At 42.2% G+C, this 21,944-nt stretch overlaps 2 protein-coding genes across 3 annotated transcripts in view; one reads left to right on the top strand and one right to left on the bottom strand.

Annotated features, from left to right (window-relative positions):
- ripk1l (receptor (TNFRSF)-interacting serine-threonine kinase 1, like) overlaps window positions 1-21,944 on the bottom strand; it is a 733,201-nt gene that overhangs the window by 576,857 nt on the left and 134,400 nt on the right. The window lies entirely within an intron of this gene.
- LOC308094411 (phosphatase and actin regulator 1-like) overlaps window positions 1-21,944 on the top strand; it is a gene marked incomplete at its 5' end in the record, with an annotated part of 40,135 nt that overhangs the window by 4,754 nt on the left and 13,437 nt on the right. The window contains 5 exons of the mRNA XM_080441056.1: window positions 3,677-3,757; window positions 7,875-8,081; window positions 10,535-10,868; window positions 12,650-12,846; window positions 14,695-14,851. Of these exons, the coding sequence (XP_080297182.1) occupies window positions 3,677-3,757; window positions 7,875-8,081; window positions 10,535-10,868; window positions 12,650-12,846; window positions 14,695-14,851 (976 nt within the window). The remainder of the gene's footprint in view (window positions 1-3,676; window positions 3,758-7,874; window positions 8,082-10,534; window positions 10,869-12,649; window positions 12,847-14,694; window positions 14,852-21,944) is intronic.

Below are 21,944 nucleotides of genomic sequence, written 5' to 3'. Positions count from 1 at the left end.
TTTTATTATCCAATTGTTTTGTGTACAATGTAGCAGCTACCATGTTCAGCTCATGTACATTGTCCTAGCAAATCCTCTTTAATATCAGCATGATACATTTGTGACCTACACTCATTTCCCATTGGCTCTCTAGGCTTATGCTTTGTACTTCAAGAGCCTTTTATTTTTTTTCCTGAAAACGTGTTTATTGTTTTTGGAACAATGCACTTTTATTTTGGTAACTTTAATTTCTCCCCTGGTAGGTGTGGTTCGCTTTTGTTTTATCAAACTGGCGCGGCCCGTGGCCTTCATGGAACACGTTATGGAACACTTATTTATTTTGGTTGGCATACCATTTGATTTATAGCGTACCTTTCAGTCACCTAAAGATCTGGGACCAGAGCTGTCCTGCAGTGTTCTTATTTATGCTCTTATCTCTGCAGTTGTTTCTGGTGCCCTGATGTTGTTCATACTTCCTGTGTCAGTAGGGAGCAGACCAGCTGCTGGCTATGCAGATGTTGTTGCAGGTAATTGGACACTGTGAGAGCACAGTAGAGTAGAGGATTATGGATGACGTGTTGTGATACCAGGCGGATGAAAGCCAGCTCTAAGGGACTTATCTCAGGAAGATGGCAAGGTCTGGCACCATGGCACGTTATCTTGCATCCTGTCTGTCCACCATGCAGCTTAACAGTGCAGTTGTGTCAGGAACAGTGCTCAGTTGGTTGAGGGACCCTACAAGTGATCTGAGCATCTGACTTCTCTCTGTGCTAGCTTAGCTTTATCCCTCCTGGTTTCCCATTTAAACGGCAGATGGGGAAAAAAAAAGGAAACCCTGTAAATTCTAACGCCATTGTGCCCTTAATGTTGTATCTGTCAAAGTCTCATTGGTGAAACCACATCTAAAAGCCCCTTCTTTCACTGATAAAAAGAAGGCATGAAAGTTTTAATATTTCTTTCTGAGACAAAGGCTGACTGAATAGCTTTGGTAAAAGCCTCCACTTTGAGATACCAAGCCTCGGGGTTGGTTGAGTGTGTTCAGTCTATCTGGGTCACTTCACAGTGGAATACGTCTCTAAAACCTTGCATAGTGTTCTCAAGTCATTGCAGTATGTACTCAGTTATGCCAGTTTCATTTAATATGCTCTTAGCTTGGTCTCTCAGATGAATTGCTTATCGTCATCTTCGGTAAAGATCATGAGTGGCTGGAGTACAGGATCAAGATTTTGACTTGGTACATACTGTACTGTACTTGTCTGTGTAAAATAAGATTTAGTTTAGGCTATATTTCACTCTATATATTTAGTGAAATATCTACAAGCTCTCACATGAGCCTGTAGTTCTGGTGGTTAAAGGACCATACTGATCGTCTGGCATGTTTAGCCCATTACGTATGACTTGTAGGGGTGTGAAAAAATCGATTCATGTAAGAATCACGATTCGTATTATCAACGATTCAAAATCTATTCACAATTTCCAAAAATGGATAATAAAAAAAAACGTAACTCCAGTCACTTTCAGTTCAGCACAGCTAAGGTGTGTGTGTGTGTGTGTGTGTGTGTGTCACTGTCCAGCTAGGCTGCCCTAGCGCGTCTGATATCTGGTCTAGAGGGGCGGGTTCAAAATCTCCGGAGAGAGAATCCGCCCGATCCCATTGGTTCACCGATCTGTGCCCCCGCGCCCTCCTCCTCCCCAATGTGCAGCATTGAGAGCCCTGACGTCACAACATTTGGAGCGACGCCCACTACACTCTGGTTGGTTGGGGAAATCACCCACTTCCTGCCAGAAACGTCAACAGGCTGGTCCAAAACACGAAGGAAAATAAAAGCCTGGAGATCGAGGCTACTATCCAGCTGACGCTTTCATGCTTAGACAGCTGCAAGAGAAAACCATAACTAAAAATGTATATAACGCAAAGAATTAATGATAAGCCACCTTTTTAATAATATAGCATTACAAATTAGAGTTATAGCGTCACCATGAGGCCGATTGTGGCCTACTGGGAGTGTGCGTGTAAAGTTTCATGGCAATCGGACGCTGCGTTCATGATTTGTGGCATTTTGTGCAAAACGGGTCCATCCCGCAAACTTTGAAAGCCAATCTGAAAAAACTGACGATACATTTTCATCAGGATAATGTGCACTTGCCATGCAAATATAAATAAATATGCAATAAATACTGATAGATTTACTACTTATTACTGAACATGCTACCTACCCCTTCTGCCGCATGATACGCTTATATATATTATCAGTTGATATTTGTGGAAATTAGAGTTGAATAAAATGATATACTGTAGGAAAAACACTAATATTTTTTGTTAGAATTTCATTCAGTTCATACAGTCCTCAATTCACCATATCCTGAGATCTATAACTGATGTGCCTCTGCCGGAATATTTTGGAATATATTGACGTGGTGTTGTTGTTGTTGTTTTCTCCCTAAACCGTTTCTCTACTCAGCAGCTAATGCTTGGCCTGAAGCTGATCTGAGATGAGTGTCTCTGGGAAAACTCGAGTATGGAGAGTGATACTGAACATCTGGTATCCTGGAGGAACTTGTAATGGAGCATACTGTTTGATGATTACTTGCGCCGCTGTGACATTTTATAACGTCGAAGCACAAAGTATTGTGACAGTTTTCCTGTGAGATTTTGCTTCAAATCTGAGAGCATTTGGTTTTTAATCCATTGTGTTTCATGACTGAAGCACAAGGTCGGGCTGTCATGAATCTAGGAGGAGGTATTAGCTTTGGAGACATCGACTATCTTGGGTCAGGAGCAGCACTATTTTGTGTCGGGGGCAGGACAAGACTCCAGGGTCCTACACATGTAAAACGTGCATGCACACACGCGTGCACACACGCGTGCACACACACAGCACAAGCTGTGGTCTTTCTCTTTTAAGCAGGAGCCACTGGCCTGCAGGGAGACTCTTGTGCAGGGGTCTTGCCGATCCTCATTTCACAATCTTAATTGGTTCCTTTGCAGGGGTAGATTTTTTAAATGACTAACGTGACGTTTAACCACCTCCTCTCAGCCTAGTGATGGAAAAAGAAATCTAAAGATAGCTACAGGCAGTAGCTTGGGGACATGGCTGCTTGTACATAATGCATTACTATAGGAGGTGTAATTTTAGCTTTACTCATATGGAGCAGCAGCCTTTTGCTTGGATTGATTTGAGGGCATGATTTTAACAATTACATTCATTTGTTTAAATTTAAATTCAGAGCTTCTACTTATTATTATTGATTATCAAAATGGGTCACAGTAGGTCATCTACAGATTGCTATTGGGGGTGACATTGTGTTCCATTATTTGCAGCGTTATCGTGGTTGGGTGAATGAAACATCATATTCATTTTACAGATGGTAATACTCATTTCTACATTCCTCCACAGAATTTTAGGGCTAATTTGGATGGGCACATTAATAATTCATATGCATTTTAAAATATGATGAATAATCATGAGACTACTCTTGAGTTTAAAACCATGTTGCCTAAGGCCCTTCCGTGTGGTCTTCACAGGAAATCGGCTCATAAAAATGTTCTCTGCATATCCTCACATGATTTCAGTGAATGGACTGGCCAAAGAGAATGGCTTGATCAAAAAGATAATGTCATGGTAACCTTCGCTGGTGTGATGTTTCATTGATGATTGTTGGTACTGTGGACAATAACCTTTTTTCTTCTATTCAGCTTTGGAAAGGAAGATGTCCGTGAGACAGAGCAGAGAGGAGTTGATCAAGAGAGGTGTGCTGAAGGAGATCTTTGAAAAAGGTAAGACAGGTGTGAGAGTTTCTCATAGTAATCTACATGTATGACTTTAAGCTGTGAGAAGAAGAAGAATATGCTGTTCAATTCCACAGCCTTGAGTTAATATATTAACATGTTTAACCACATGAACCCTAGCGTCTCTATTCTGGGCATGTAATAATAGGCGAACACTGGGTGAAAGAAGGGGGCCAACTACAGACCCCTGGGGGACCCTGGTCAACAACGTGTTATTTAGGGTTTAAATGGTTCAAGTGCAGCCAGTCTTTAGTGCAGATACAAACTTAATATTGGTCATCTAGAGATATGACCTCCAAGTTAAATTTTAGAAACTATTTTGCCCGGTATTAACTCACTAGCTGCCAGAGTTATTTCAGATTTTTAGCTGTTGGCTGCCAGAGATTTTTAATTGAAAAACAAAAAGTACTCAGGAGCCGAGATACAGAATTTTTCAGTTTAAATTTTTTTTTTTTTTTTTTTTCAATAGAACGCATTTATGCGTTATTGGCAGGCAAGTGATGTATTCAATAGAACGCATATATGCGTTATTGGCAGTAAATGAGTTAAGACATATTCTATGATCCTGATCAGACAGGTTGTGGAGCTGCACCAAAGTTGTTCCAAGTCATATGCCTGTCAATCTGCCATCTGATATGCTCTAAATAGAAGTGGTCTGAGAGCGAGAGAGGGGCGGGATTATAAATCCCATTATGGCTCAAAAAATATAAATCTTTCATCTCATTGGCCACTGGACTGGAGTATAATCAGCTTTTAGCTGGCTGACACCCTTGCCTGGCAGGGCACACACCAGCCAAACCCTGTCTAGCACTGGATAGAATGAAAAGCAGCAAACCAATCCATCTACAATACATCTTCTGTCATCATAGCAGATCTTTCTCAGGAAGGCACTGTCAATAAACTTGCTTTCAAATATTAACTTCTAGTCCCCGGTCGATATAGCAAATTATGAGTCATATGTACAGTGTAGATAAACGAAAGTTCCATTAAAGGGCTTCTGAGTGAACTTTAGTTGAGCTTACTTAGCTGCCAGAAGGTCAAGCGTACCTTTTTACCCAATATTAAAGTTTTTAAGGAATCCCAACCTTTTTTGTTCGACAGGGTGAACGCAAAACCCAAAATCTCCCAGGGTTAATGGGATATTAGTGCCCTGCAGTGGTGGGAGAAGTACCGGTACTTCAATATTTTAAGTAAAACTAGCACGACCACAATGAAGAAACAATCTGAGTAAAACTAGCACTACCACAATGTAGAAATAATCTGTAACTGTTGGCATCAAAATATACATAGAGTATGAAATGTTTATCTGATATTTTTATTTTCGAATAGGCTTAAGTTGTTAATGTACGTTTTGTAATAATAATCAAACTCGACAAAGTAACTTGAAACTACAGTTTTAAAATAATTGTTGTGGAGTAAAAACTAGAATATTTGCCTCTGTAGCAGAGTAAAAGTATAAATTGCCCACAGGAAGGAAATACTGACGTAAAGTAAAAAGTACCTCAAAATTGTTCTTAAGTACAGTACTTGAGTAAATGCACTTAGTTACTTAACACCACTGGTATCTTGGTGATTCCTGTGTGTGCAAAAGTTAGATTTCCCATCACAAAGAGTAGCAGGAAATGGTAATAATTATTCTTTTTTTGTACGTTTGTGCATCGATCACAAATCTAGGCCTTGTCACCATAATTCCGTCAGACCTCCAAAACTATAGGAGGAAACTTGGAAAGTGTGTCCAGAAGCTGTCATCCTCCACAGTTGTTTGAACAGGTCTCTGTGTTGAAATGAGTCATCTCTTCTTGTTACCAATTGGATGCCTCAGGTGGCAACAAGAAGTTGTGGCTGGCGCTATCACGGTAGAATCAGTTGATGGAAAAATGCATATGCACACACACGCATTTTTCCATCAACTGATTCTACCGTGATAGCGGTAGAATCAGAATCGCACACACATACTGACACACTGTGTGTGTATGCAGACAGCAGATGGGTGACAAATTAAAGGAAAAAGCTGAAGAAATTACTAAACATAACGATTGCATATGCTTCCATACAGGTACTGCATGAGACGATAAACTTGACAATTAAACGGTTAACATCATCATGCTGAGCTCTCTGACATTTATAAAAATGCTGAGCAGGCCCAGTTGACCCCTAGTTTGGATCAGGAAATGATCTAAGTCAGGGGTTCCCAAAGTTGGGGTCACGACCCCACTTGGGGTCGCGGGAGACTGACGGTGGGGTCGCGAAATTATTTTGGGTCATAGAAAAATAAATAAAAGAAAAACACTTTTTTTTGTTTTTTGTTTTATTCAACAGAATGAATGAACTACAATTTAAAATGATTACAAATAGTACGTTTTACCATTTTAATACATTACAAATGCCACTTATGTCACTGCAATAAATTACCTCTGGGTTTAGGTGGGGTCGCGAGTCAATGGCCGCATTCTTTTTGGGTCGCGGGCTGAAAAGTTTGGGAACCCATGATCGAAGTGACTATGAGGGTTTGTTTTTGGAGCATGGATGGCAGGAGCTTCAGTCACAAACACTGCTCTGTAGAATGGCTAGTGTTTGATTGATTGAAGCACTTTATTTAGAACGACATGGAAACGGTACAGGGTACAGTACAGTACGGTACAGTACAATTCACGATCATAGGTCCTCTGGATCGCTCATAAAAGCTCATAAAATCACAATGACTTATTTAAAATGAGATCCTGACGCACTCAAATCACGATGACATTTAAGAAAACAGACAGATATATACTATATATATGTACTACTATGCAGAAGGTCATACAATCAGCTTAAAGGTTACTGGTGTTAACATAGGAACAGTGACTGAAGTGACAAAGTGGCAATTCGATATATAGTAAATAGAACATGTGATCAAAAGCTCACATTCAGTGACAGTCCTGTGTGTTTTTGCGACATGTGAGGGAAAAACGGAAGAGCACCTCTTGCTCAGGTGACTGAAAACCCTCTGTCGGCAACAACATGGTGAGGGATGTTGTAGCGTGAATCCCTCATTACAGAGACAAATGCGCGTTTGAGAGTTCATTGGTACAAAAACCTTAGGCATTGTTTTATAGCAGTGGTTCTCAACCAGTGGTCCGGGGACCACCAGTGGTCCTTCAGGGGGTCTCCAGACAAATTAATAGTTAGGAACCAAATTGACCCTTATATGTCTATAACTCTGAGAGGGTACAAATGGAACCAAATGGACCCGTTATTTGTACCCTCTCATAGTTAAATGAACACTGATGATGGTGATACAGTGTAGGTTGGGACCCCCAATAAATCTAAAGGTTGAGTCCCTGGCATATCTTTTCAAATGGGGGTCCTTGGGCTAATATGTGTCAATTTGGGGGTCCTTGGCGCGAAAAAGGTTGAAAACCACTGGTTTATAGAGATGTTGGAAAAAAGTCCTTTGGTCAGATGAGTCATTTTTCACCATATTCTCCACAAGTGGGTGAGTGCATCATGTGGCGTACCCCAACAGAACGGTACAGGCCTACAGTGAGGAGGTCCAGTGGCTCTGTTATGCTGTGTGTGTGTGTGTGTGTGTGTGTGTGTGTGTGTGTGTGGGGAGGGTATGTTTTGGATCCATTGGACTTCTTAGTGAGGGATGGGTCACTGCAAATCAATATAAAGTTATTCTGATTGATCACCTTTATCCTATGATGAATCATGTATGTCCTAATGGGAATGGTCTCTTCCAAGATGACTATGCCCCCCCATGGCATGATGGGTCACTGTATTGTCTAGTATGAAAATGATGTGAAGCTATGCTATGGCCTTTGCAGTGGGCCAGTAATGCGTTACAATGGCGTGTCCAGGGGGTGATCTCAGGTGGCACAGGCCTCCCCTAGAATCGTAGGTGCCACACCAGCTCCAGGTGCCACCCTATTAGACACTTTGAAAATACACTCGGAGCGTATTTCTATAATATTTTCAGACAGCAGAATTCAATTAACAGCTGGAATGTGTGAACTAATAGCATTTTAGAGCATTAGGTTTGTGGGGGAGAAAGTTATTTGCCTTATTGATTGATCTCTTGAGTCATAAGCAAACTAACTTTGTTTTTATCCTTTCTCATCAGCAACTGTTGAATTTCGATCTTCAATGGATGGCAGAGTCTGCACTCAGGACCACCCCTCTCTGAAGTCATCTATGATTATGCCCAGCAAGAAGTCTTTTACATACCCAGGTGACTTTCAGGGTACCCCTGCCAAGCCCCCATTGTACCGCAAACAGCCTCCTGCCCTCCCTCCAAAGCCTTTCCACAGGATCTCCAACCACAGCACAGGTGAGTTATCTACATTCCTCAATGCACAACACTCTCTCAAACGGTGGTGGAGGAAGTAGCTGCACCCCAATTTAGAAATACTCTGTTACACGTTTAAGTCCTGCATCCAACATTTTACTTCGTATGCTTGGATTGTAATGAGCTCAGCCAGGATGAAAGGCCCGGGAAGCGGATCTTTTAGCCTCTGACCGTGTGTGTCTGTACTGCTAATCTTGGACACTGCTGGACTGATCAGTGTGAACATTGCACACTCCCAGTAGGCCATGGTAGAACCTCCACCCCAAATGTTTGAAAGCGGCCTCCATGGTGGTTCTATAAAAGACAGCTTCACATTTGTGCCTGTAACTCTTGAACCGTAGATTGTAAAAAGAATACCCATCCCGGATTCCTTGGATCATGACGCAACAATGCATATAGGCCACTCCCATTTAGGCCTGATTTGATTTAGCACCATTTTATGTTTTCTTCAAAACAAATCTTTTGCTACTACAGACTTTGTCCAAAACTCACACGAATCGGTACACATTATCTCTTGAGTCGTGTGATCAAGATGTATCATTCAGTTTATTCAGATTCCATTCCGATTGGGTACGATTTGGAGGGGCCAGTATTGGAAACAAAAGGGAAATCATGAGACGTTGCATCGTCCATTGTACAAACTGTTAAAGCTTCCTCATGTCCTGACGGCTACACCCCACAACTGACACAGCCCTGTGTAAGCAACCCAGCCTGGCAGATGGCTGCGCTCAGAGGAGCACATTTTCTACTTATGAATGCATTCATGTCTTCATCACTTACATTTTGCAGCTGGTAATGGGGTCACTGATCAATGTACTGTATGTGCTGCTGGGTGCTTAACCTGTAATAATGCATGATCATTTATCAGTTGTGTTTTGTATTAATAATCTAAATCTGCAAATAAACTTGGAACTAAAGCTGTCAAATAATTGTAGTGGAGTAAACGACTGCAATTATCAGCCTCTGACATTTCGATCACTGTCAAATATGTCAGTCACTAGAAAGTGGCATTACCTTGGCCTAGTTGGCTTGTTCCCACCACTCTAATCAACTCTGAGCCCGAGAGGGATTTATATGAGAGTTTTGCTCTCATATTTTCTCTATTATATTTCGTTGCTGTTGAGCTGAAACCATCATATCTCCATATTTCAACTTTTTATGTATATTTATATTCTTGTACATTAATGCCTTACATCGTCATACTACAGTGTCACCCAAAAGTAGCAAAAATAGCAAATCTACAAACTCACAGCGCATCGCATCTGCAAATTGATGAATGGACTGAGTGCTCGTTTTTCTTTCTACCGCTTTCTTTTTCTGCCAAATGAAGCCAGCGTGGGTCGGATTCTGCAGCTAGTGTTATCTCCTTATAACTCTATGGCAGGGGTGCCCCACCAGTCGCCCGCGGGCTGATTGCCAGTGGACCGCAAGATTATTTCAATAAATGATCTCATTAATTTGGAGGTGAGAACTTTCCGGTGGTCCCATGGATGGTTATTGACTGCCACACCCTACCATTGAGTTTGATGTATCTACTTCAGTATATGGTGGCACCAAAAATAGAAGATCTACAAGCTCTCTACAAGCTCACAGTGCGTTGTTAGCTTGTACATCTGTTTTCAGCACGCGACATGTGCATACATAATTCGTTAGGAGGTATCATTAGTCAATAAACAGGAAAGATGGTGCGAAAAATATCAGATCTACAAGCTCACAAAGCAATGCATCCACAAGTGTTATGGGCTTATATATCTGTTTTCAGCGTGCGGCACGTGCATACATTTATAATTAATTTACCTCATTTACCTGCTTTCTCGACAAAACGAACAAATCTACTGTTGTAACTTGATTTACAGTAATATGCTGAGATGATGTACAGGCAAGCAAGTTACCGTTGCGGAATATGAAGCGATACACTGTTCTGCAAATACAAGCTTCTACTTACTCACCGTCAATGCGTCCATTGCATGCATCCTACTAATGAACAACATAAGCCACATTGAAATCATCTTAGAGAAGCTATACAAACACAGCATCTAAAACAAAACACATTCCAGCCAACAGTTGAGCCTAAACCTGTGAGTGACCCATAGAAAAGTGTTACCCTAGGGGGAGCCATTTCACAGGAGACCCATAGACTCAGGAGACCTGCATGAATACAGGCTCGCCAAATTCATTCTTTGTCGTGCAACGGTGTCGCACACCTACAAGCTCACAATGCTTTGCGTATAAAACTAATAATTTTCATAAGAATTAAGCTGTGGCGGCCCAATTTAAGGCATGGCGGGCCGCTACAGTTAAATGCATGAAGGGGAAACGCTAACGTAATGTTTCTAAACAAAACTGTAAGGTTTAGGTTTCCTGTAGAACATCAATGTGAGTGTTCGCTCATCTCACTTGACATGTTCTTTGTCTTACCTTGATGCCCTCTGCAGACTCTTTCCAGCCCATGAAGCTACCCTGTATGCCCGGGGGGAGGCTCTCTCCCCCTCTACCTCCCAAGAAGGTGATGATTTGTGTGCCTGGAGGCAGGGGAACTTCCCCTTCTCCGTCCCCCAACCCCCTCAGCACCTTCGCCCAGAAGTGTCCCGCACCTCAGGGCATGCACCACGGCACCCTGTTGCCGTCCCATCTCACAGGTCTGTCCAGCCTCCACCAGAGCCACGGCCACCCGCTGCAGCTCCAGTACGGCAGCATGCACCACCACCCCAGCCGCATCATCGAGGAGCTCAACAAAACCCTGGCGCTGTCCATGCAGAGGTTTGAAAGGTTGGTTACTTTGAAAACTAAGTAGACTAGTAATCGAACTAATCGATTTAATTGAATTATAAATAATAAAATAACCGATTTAATAATCAAACCCTATTTTGGACCTGTCATTATGGGCAATATCTTCCCCAAAACATATTTTCACTCTTTTGCATGACAGTTGTGCGGATAAGTATAAAATAGGGCTAACTGCTTAATCGATTTGTTGATATATAAAACAAATTAAACTATTAATAAAAGCAATTCTAGTTTATTTGATTCATCCAAAAAAGTAATCGATAGAATAATCGCTACGAAAATAATCTAGTTGCAGCCCTAAAGTAGACTTCTTTCGTCACCCTAAGTTGCGGCCTAAGAGCTATCCTCTATTGAGGTGGTGGCTGTTCATTCAGTTGGACTACCCTTCTGTACGCAAGCACAAGCTCTGAGAACAAGATGACGGTACGCTAGAATCACACGGCATGTTCTGACGATTATTAAGCACAGAGAATATAATATATTTGCAGAGGTCGCATAAAACTAGCTGGAAGATATTAGTCATGACTGATGGAGCTAAGCAGGATGGGATATGAATAGGCACACAAGAAAACATGACGTTGAAGAAAGCAGATCACTTGTACTTGGAACAGTGGCATCCTGTATCCTTGAGCCTGCAGCAGCCTGATAAAGCTGCACACATGGCGTCACAAACATATTGTTGCTGTCAGGCAGAAATCTTGTATCTCTATACTTCCAACTGAAATGTTTTTAAAGTGAAAGTGATCAACATTTACTCAGATGATTACCTCTCACATTATCTCTTGTTTCTGTTCGATGAGCTGACGGTTCTTGTGTCACACTTGGTGCCGCAGGGTGATAGACTTGAACCTTTTAGTAAAGATATGATGCTCAGTTCTGACATACAGATCTGTGCTAGAACACCCAGTTCCGCAAAGCATGGCCTATTTTTGTACTTATCGTGTTTGTCTTTGAAGTGTTTTCTTTTATTATTATTTTTATTTGGAGGAAGGGACAGGGTAGGGGATTGGATATTATGCAACCTGGTACAGAAAGATATGGCTTCACCAATGACTTAAAACGCTGGATAAACCATCACTTACAATCAGTCTAAAAGCATGGACCAATTGCGTAACATCATGCATTGTCGTTGGTTCATCAAATGGTTCATTGGTTTAGCACTTGTTATCAAATGAGGTACATTGTTATCAGCTGAGGCACGTTTGAATGGTAGGTGCTAAGCCGTAGTTTGTTTTTCCGCTTTGTGTTATACAAGCTGTGTACATCGTTTACCTTCTCATGTTCATCCTAGTTGAAAGGCTTGCAAGGGATTACATAGGATTTGTACTTTTTTAATATGTATTTGTGCCCTTCGTGTAGTTAAATACTGTAGTGTGATGCTGCCACATAGCTTCTTCACAATTGCACACGTTTCCATTTTCTTCTGCGTGGCCCTCTCAATGCTTGTTTTTGTGAGCTTGCATAGTTTCCCTGTGGTTTCTCAGCAGGGAATTGTGGGTATTCACGTTGTGATGCTTTTGCAGAGTTCTGATAACGTGGATTAAAACCCACTCGTATGACTATATGCATGCATTCTTTACCCAATTAAAGGTACTGTAAGTGATATTTTTTTTTGGTTAAAATGTTAGTTTTACATTCTGAGAGTTATCATTGTTATAGTGTTTGTTCAGTCCCTGTCTGTCCAGCTCTTTAATAAACTGAAAATAAATGTTGGGAGTACGTCATTAACTCTTTAACAAGGCAGATGTCCCTCTGTCCTCCAGCTCTGCCTTACATGGTGGTGGACAGTGTGCTCTCCGGGACAGGAGGGACATCCCGGCTGCGATCATAGACTGTGACGATGACAAGGAGAACATGCCAAATGAGAGCGACTACGAGGACTTGCCCAGCATGTATAAAGATGAAGACGAGGATGATGAAGATGACGACGACGATGAAGATGACGACTCCATATTTACAAGTAAGCGCTATTGCCAAGGGGCGGTCATTGCGAATGCAGAATCATTTTCATGGGGTTTTAACCACTTGAACCCCAGCATTCATTTTCTGGGGGGGAATATTAGCCAATAATAGCAGAGCTACAAACTCACAAGCTTTTGGTGTAGATTGGAAAAATGCTGTCCAAGTAGAGTGACAACTCTCTAAAGTTGACTACCGGTAAGTCCAGAGGGCTTAAGTGGACACTGTGACATTGCAGAGTCATTTTGATGTTTTTTAAGCGGTCATTGTGACGCAGCAAAATTATTTTTGATGGTATTTAAGCGGTCACTGCGTATTTAAGCTATCAAACGAGGAGTGATCACAGTAGCCTACTTTGTTCTCTAAAAATAACTGTAATGTGTATATTGGTCCTTGCTAACGCTCACAATACCATGGTACGATTAGCATGTCAGTTGGAGGCTGTGGATAGCTAGAAAATGTACATTTAAAAATGTAAATGCTAACATTCCAGGAATTAAAAAGCTGTTTCCAGGAGCTTGAAATCCCACAATGATTTAATCAAATCATCAAAAACAATTGTAATCCAAAGCCCAGCTCGTAGATGCAGAACAAGCAGACAGAACGGATGCATGTGCAGTTCATCCGTATTGTGTTGTGAATTTGTACTTCCAAATACTGTTGTTCTCATCTCTTACTAAATAAAGTACATCAATCAGCATCATACTGTAGGTGTATGTTAAGACCGTCTCTGTCAAAAATTGCAGATATACAATGTCATTTTAGATTTCTTTGGCTATTCAAAAATAGTAGATATACAAGCTCTATGAGCTTGTAGATCTGCTATTTTTTTTAAAAATCTTGACAATTTGTGCAAATCTTTGAATATATATATGCCTTTTTAACTCAAATCTTTGCTTCTGGGGTCCGGCAAATACATATAATGTTGGGGGTCCTTGACAAGTTTGAGAACCACTGATATTATAGCAACAAAAAACTGTAGAATCCCCAGAAGATTTTTCCCCAGACGACGATCTTTCTAAAATGGCCAAAGAAATTTTAAATTGACACAGACGCTTTCCGGGTCTTAATGGGTTAAGTACAGTGTGTGTCTGCTGCAGTCTCTCTGTCTCTTCTCTATTTGTGTGAGGTGCGCGTCAGTTCTGCAGTCTCTATTTGACTGTGTGTCTGTGTGAAGTGTGCAAGCGTCATGGGTTCCGCGGTCTCTTTCTGTCGAATTGTAAAACAGTGGTGCCAGATTTGCTCTCTCACTAGTATTACTAGTGTAGTGTTCCACTCCATGTAGATGGGCCAATTTACAATTTAGGCATTTAGCCTCTTAAACCAGAGTGATTTAAAGTAAGCAAGGTAAACACAAGGTAATGCATCATCAAATGCATAGAGACAGTGTAGTGGCTGAGTAATCTAGGATCATAGGTAAACCAATAACCCATCAGTCTATAACTATATTATAGAATATTGATTGACTGAGGTTAATCTGTTAACTTTAACTCTGAGAGTGGACCCGTACAGTTCCATGAGGGTTAAATTAAGACACTGGTTCGCAATGTTAGATCCAGGAACCACCACCACCAGGGGTCCAAATGGAGCTTTACAGGTCTGTAACTCTGAGACTAAACAAATGGATCCAAACGGACCCAAATGTCTGTTTGGTTCCATTTGTACACTCACAGAGTTAAATGATCAAACTAATGGTATAAAAATAGATACAAATGGTATAAAATGGGGGTGCATGGCCTCATGCATGTCAAACTGGGGGGTCCGGGAAAAAGGTAGATAATCACTGGTTTAGCAGATTTTATGTGCCTGCAAGCTCTCCCGCTATGATTGTGATTGACTGCCATTTTAGGTAGGTTGGCTCTGAAGGTGCTGAGGAAGGACTCTCTGGCCATCAAGCTGAGCAACCGTCCATCCAAGAGAGAGCTGGAGGAGAAGAACATCCTGCCTATGCAATCGGACGAGGAGAGGCTGGAGTCCAGGCACCAAATAGGCACCAAACTCACACGGTTAGTGAGAGGCATTCACATACACCTCACACACAATCCTCAGTGTTCATTTAAACTGTGAGTTATGGGTACATCGCTAGTCTCTGTTGAACAGTTAAGCCCCATCTCAAAAATGGCAGAAGTGGTTGATCTACAAGCTCACAATGTTTCGCGATGTGTAAAAAAAATACATACAAAGTAATACATTAAAAATACTCTTTTTACGTATAATGACAACGCCATAGTGGTTCAATTAACACTGAGGATTTTACTGTGGACCCGCTTGCACGTAATCTTTACTCACAATTTTGGTTTCTTGTAAGCTTGAATATTACACTGCAGCCAACTGCTGCGCGGTAGTTTTGGAACAGCGCTGCGCTTGAAGCCAAACAAGACTTGTTTTTGAACGCTGGCGTGATAATGGGCTGATGTTCTAGCTGACAGCACTGTGATTGTGACGGGCCAAAAGCAACGGCACTCGTCAACTTCTCACTGTCCGAAAGCACTTTTCCATCATTTAATTTTTCCCCTTCAGTGTCCGATAAAGATAAGCCCCTCCATCTCGTTAAAGAGAGGCTCTGAAGATGGAGCTGACCTAATTTCGGCAACGCATCATCTCTCTCTCCCTCCCACTCTTGCTCACTCTCTGAATCTCTCTCTCCCTCCCACTCTCCCTCTCTCTCTCTCTCTCCCTCTCTCTCTCTCCCTCTCTATCTCTCCCTCTCTCTCCCACTGGCTGCCTTCCTCCCTCGCTCACTGAGTCACCACAGTTGATGTATGTATGTGCCAAATTATCACCACTCAACTCCTCCACAAAACAGTTGCATTTTTGCTTGTCCATACCAACACACACATGCAGTACAGTTATTGTACATCACACACAATTCAGTGCTTACACACAGACACGGATCAAAAAACACATGCTTTCTGACAGTTTGTGAATTCAGTGGATCACATGCAATGCTTCCTCCCCATGGATCACATTTCTTCATTTCTACACTTTTCTTTCCTCTGTTCTCGATCCTCTGTTCTCGATGCGTTTTCACCCTATGAGAGCAAAGATGAGCTAGGGAGGAGAGGACATAATGTGTATACCCCATAATGGGGCTGAGCGATATGGATAAAATCAGAGATCCCATTTTTTTTTTACCAAATACCTCTTATCAATATTGTGATTATATTATTTATTTATTTTTACTTTTCAAAACATTTCCAAAATTGCGAATATCGCATTTACAAGCTCACAACACGTCGCTATTTTCGCGATTTCTGAACATTTCTTAAAGTATAAAATAGGGTTTAGGTTATTTAAAACCAGGAAAAGACAACCATTATGCCATATCACAATATCCAGACTCCTATCGTTATATAACCTTAACCCAGCCCTACCCCACAACTAATCCCATCAGCAGAAATAAATGGAAGGCTAGACGAGTATAATACGAACTGAGGCATGGGAAATGTGGTTGCTAGGAAGGGGAAAGCGAGAGTGTCAACTAGAGTCGTTGGCACGCTAGCCTCTGTTCCCCCCACTGCGTCTGGAACAAGCTGTGTTCCCAGAAGGCCTGCCTGCCTGCCTGCCTGTCGTATTCCCAAAAAAGCCCTGCCCTACTCTCCTTTCACCAGTGTCATCAGATGCATTATTCACAATTTTGTGCTATTTGGTCCACCAGCACAGTCCTTGGTGTTCAGCCAATCAAAGCTGATCAGGATAAATCCTGGTGTAGGACGTTCTGACCTCTGCACTGTTCCCTTGTCCTTGTTCCCCACGATGTATTTACTATTCATCAAATGGTTTATCATATTGGCCTTTTCATAAAACCTTGTGTAATTCCTTGCATAATGTCATTATGGCCCGGGTCCTGTGACCTCATACACACAGACTGCCGCTTTGTTGCATAATGAAGATGACAATGATGATTCGTGGGGAGATTAAATTGGTGGAGATTGTTTAGGCAGGGGCAATCGTTGTGGTGTGTGCGTGCGTGCCTGCACAGGGATGACTGGACATCGGATCAGATGTGTACAGCCGGCGTTGGGAAGCGAAGGACTCATGCAGTCCCCTCCCCATCTTGTTTCCCTTGAGTGGGTGCACTCGAGCAGGAAAAAACGAGAACAGGCGAGACAAGCAGCTCTTTATCCTGATTTATACTACGTTGCGTGCCGATCTACAAGCTCGCCACGTGTCGCGCTGTGACGCGTTGTGAGCTTGTAGATCGGCTATTTTCAGCGTGCTCAATGGATTACAGTGTTGGGTAACGTTACTTTTAAAAGTAACTCGTTACGTTACAGGATTACCTTCTGAGAAAAATAACTCGTTAGATTATTTATGCGTTACCGACGATTAAAACCCCTCTGCAAGGAAGTTTGATAAACATAAAATCAAGAGTGCAGCTGCAGGACCACAAGTGTCTCCTTATGCTTTAATGTGTTCTCCTGGGTTTAAGTTATAGTGTGAATGATTTTACTTGTATATCTTTTACCAAAATCAAATCAAACCAAAAGCAAGCCTACCGGAGTGACCACCAGTGTTGTGGAGGTGGAGCTGTACTGGGCTTTCACCAAGGCTATTCGCATTGTACTTCTCCTTCCACCAATAAATCCAAAAATAGTGTGAATACTTCCATGACTGTACTGCAGAGAGAGGGTAACCTCTCTTGTCTTCTCTCAATATCTGCCATGTCACACAGGTGCGGTAAATTAATGTAATAAAAACAAGACCAGCCAGCCGGCGTGTGTGTTACACCATAAGTGGTGACCCATTGAATACAGAGCCGAATAGAATGATAACGCAATCACCACAGCCTGCTGGCCCACTCACCAATTTCTGTGTAACATCCGTGCAAGTCTCCGTGGCGTTGACGGAGACGACCTAGTTCATTGATCAGGAAACCTCGCGAATGTGTCGGATGGATTTTCCTTTTCATTTGTGGCAACAAATTAGGTCTTAAATGTAACTAAGTAACGCCATTATTTTGGAAAAGGTAACTAGTGACTGATTACTGCAACCCTGAACTTGACGTGACAGTGCAGCTGTTTGAGCTGTTTGTCAAACCCAGTGAGAGGGTGACTATCATCGATACAATGTCTACACAGAATGATCTCTAGGGTTAATTGAAATCTAAATGTCTATTTTCACACTTGAGTTCAATTAACATGGTCAGGTTGTCTCCAATCAATTTACTATAACCTTGCTGGAATGCCATCGGGATTGCCTATTTTCCGTATATGAATTACAGAGATTGGAGATATTTTAGACACAAATCTCACTAAACCTTGCATGAAGAGGGGGAAAAAATTTGTGTGTATGCCGAAAATAGTCGATCTACAAGTTGTGAGCTTGTTGATCGGCTACTTTCAGCATTTGACACCAGCACACAAACGATTATAAATAAGTCTCTAGGCCTCATACACTGATTTGCATGTGCAGTCCTCATATAAACTGTGTGCAGGTGTCATCCTGCTCCTCAATCCAGCATCGGCACAGAGATTGATTATCTGATTTCTTCTGGCACTCGTCTCTGTGTTGCGCTAGCTCTCCATCATGCAGCTCCTAATGCTTTATAACACGTTGAGAGCTTGTAGATCGGCTGTTTTTGGCACACGACAATAAAGTGTGTATATATATAAGGCTCGAGTCAATTTCAGCAGTCTTATGTGCATGCCTAATGCAGCGGGTTGCAGCATTTTTTAACCCATTTAGACCTGAGGTGTCTAAAAACGCCTTCTAAATCCTGACCTAAGTTTTCTGAAAAACTCAAAAGGGGTTCCCGTCCTGAAAGGTATAGTTACAAAAAGGGGTTCCCGCCCAAAATGAGTTAAACACTATACCAATGTGGTACATGTGAGCGAGCACTTCAATTAAGATGAGCGTTAATTTGCACGAAATGCAAACAAATCAATGTTCGCAGGTTGGCACTAGTCACAAAATTACTTTGTTTAACTGGAACGTCCACTTTACATAAACATATTTGGTTCCTTTGGGGACTAACTAGGGAACTGTGTATTACATTGAACCGGAATATGCCAGCCTGGCGCTAAATGCCTTAAAGGCGGCTTTCCATATGCATGGCCTCACACCACACCGCCCACTTGTGCCTCGGTTTCCACTACAAGGAAGTGGGTAGAGTGGTGTGTAAGTGGTACTAAACTGGTGCCTAAAAAGTACCCAGTCCTGGGTAGGTCTGAGCTAGGCCAAGCGGGGCCAAACACTTCATAATGACTGATCACTCACCAACTTTTTATTTAGAACAGGATATAGTTGTAAAACATTATAATACTTTATAGATTATTAAAATCACAGTTAAAATCTATTCTAGTGTTATAATTATCATAGTTGTAAAACATTATAATAATTTATAGTGTATTATAATCACAGTTATAATCTATTATAGTGTACCATAAGTATCATAGTTGTAAAACATTATACTACTTTATAGTGTATTATAATCAGTTATAATCTATTATAGTGTATTATAATAGTTGTAAAACATTATACTACTTTATAGTGTATTATGATCACAGTTGTAATCTATTAGTGTGTTATAATTATCATAGTTGTAATAAATTATACTAATTTATATTGTATTATAATCAGTTAATAATCAGCGTGCGTGCGTGCGTCATCATGCGGCGACAACGAGGTGCGACGGTAGCAGCAGCGTCTGTGCTGCGCTCCTCACAACAACAGGGAAATACTATTATACTGTTAATAATGGTATCCATATTTATAGTGTATCAGGGCTCACGCGACTCATCCCTCAAAGTCAAGACAACAGTGAGTGAACCGAAGCTAAAGTTGAACCTGCCGAACTTCTATATTCCTGACGAGGACATAACGACAGCCAAACACCCTGGCTTTGGATATGCAGCGACGTACGATAAACTGCTACGGCGTGCATGGCGACCCCTCATTGTGAAGGGAAGCGGAGACCGCAGAATCTTCATCTCAATATGCCTGCTGCTGTCAGGGGACATCCACCCATGTCCCGGTCCAAATCCGGTTCTAGGAGACTCGACAGAACTCAATGGAGCTAATGCTAAGGGGGCTAACATCAACAACAACAGCTGGCTACAAACGCTAGCTTGGCTCGCACAGCCCCTGCAACCACACCAAGCTGCCAACGAGTTGCTCGCATGGCTTCACCTACCCCCCCCGGTTTTCAGGAGGCTACTTGGGATCGACCCAGCAAGACCTATGCCGCCCCGTGAGTACAGAACCACCACCATGTCTGGAAGTACGGGGCGGGACAACAACGAGTCCACCACCACCACCATATCTGGAAGTCTCTGGGTCGGAGCCAGACCACTGGTTCTGGTCAACCATCCACCGCTGCCCCGTGAGTACGGAACCACCACCATATCCGGAAGTACGGGGCAGGACAGCGGGACCACCATCGAGCCCAGAAGTCTCTGCTGCGGAGCTGGGCCACTGGACAACCATCCACCACTGCCCCGTGAGTACGGAACCACCACCATATCCGGAAGTACGGGGCAGGACAGCGGGACCACCATCGAACCCAAAAGTCTCTGCTGCGGAGCTGGGCCACTGGACACCGGGCCTACATCACCCCGAGATGGCCTACACTGCCCCGGAGTGGAGATATCTACCAGCGGCCACACTGCACTACCAGGGACTGGGACCATCGAGCCCAGAAGTCTCTGCTGCGGAGCTGGGCTGCTGGACACCGGGCCTACATCACCCCCATCCCCCCAGGATCAAGGCATAACACCTCCTCAAGCCCCAACCCCCCCTCCCCCCACGTCGAAACCTCCCACCAAGGTAAAACACAGGAACCCGGTATTCAAAAAACACAGATCCACCAATATTTTTCAGACACTAAATCAAGCTAAAACTGTGTGGGACCCCTGGTGCAAACCGAAAGGGCTGTTTTGCGGCCACTTAAACATTCGGAGTATGAAGAACAAAAAAAGTGAAATTGAAAACCTGCTTGTAAATTCAAACATTGACTGTTTGGGACTGACGGAAACTTGGTTGAACCAATCATCCCCAGATGCTCTAGTAAGCATGCCCGGGTACAATGTCTTCCGACGGGACAGAGGTACAACAGGGAAGGGTGGGGGGGCCCTGCTTTATGTAAAAAGCAGCTTGGAGTGTAGACCGATTACATGGCCAAATGAGATCAAGGCAGAGTGTGTCGGTGTGGAAATCACACTCTCAGCTGAAATGTCTTTTACATTAATCTGTTTATACCGCCAACCATCAGCCAAGGTTGAAGTCTATGAGCAACTAAAATCTATTCTGACAGCCTGTGACTTTAACAAAGAGGTAATATTAATCGGTGACATAAATGTAAATTGGGATGACAAGAAGATTAGGAAAAATCTCAAACAAATAACAGATTACTACAATCTCACTCAAATGATAGAGCAGCCTACGAGAATCACTAGCCACTCAGCAACTAGAATTGATCTACTGTTTTCCAACAAAGTGGAAAGAATCACCAAAACATATAATTTCCTAACAGGTCTGTCAGACCATAATATAATATTTTTTGCCAGAAAACTTTCAAAACAACGGTTCAATAAAACCCAGCCCCAACCAATGGTCAGCACCATCCCAAAGAATCTACAACACAGCTTTGAGGTTGCCCTAAAAAGGGTTGAGTGGGATGACATCTACACATGTGGTGATGATATTGAAATGGGATGCAGTATTTTATTGTCCAAAATACAAAGTGTAATGGAATCTTTCACCAGGAGGAGGAGACAAAGGAAAGGGCAAAAAATTACCCTACCCTGGGTTGATGAAAATTGCAGAGCTCTTATGAAAAAAAGAGATATACTACTTAAACAGTCATTAAAATCTGGTTTAACAACTGACAGACAGAAATTTGCCCATGTACGAAACCAAGTCACCCAATTCCTAAGGAAGGCAAAAGCAAAATTTTACACCTATATCATAGAGAGTGCAAAAGGAAATGGTAAGAAAGTCTGGGAGTGCATAAACAAACTGACAGGGAAATACTACAAACAGAACAATAATAGCTTAGAACTAAAAATAACACCCTGGTGAAAGATCCCCAAACCCTTGCTAGTACCCTAATTATGTTTTTTCTAAACTCTGTCAAAGAAATAACACAAATGTTTAATC

This window comes from Gymnoscopelus braueri, assembly GCF_963280865.1.
Source record: "Gymnoscopelus braueri genome assembly, chromosome: 10".
NCBI lineage: Eukaryota > Metazoa > Chordata > Actinopteri > Myctophiformes > Myctophidae > Gymnoscopelus > Gymnoscopelus braueri.
This window is presented reverse-complemented; position numbering and strand designations above follow the sequence as displayed.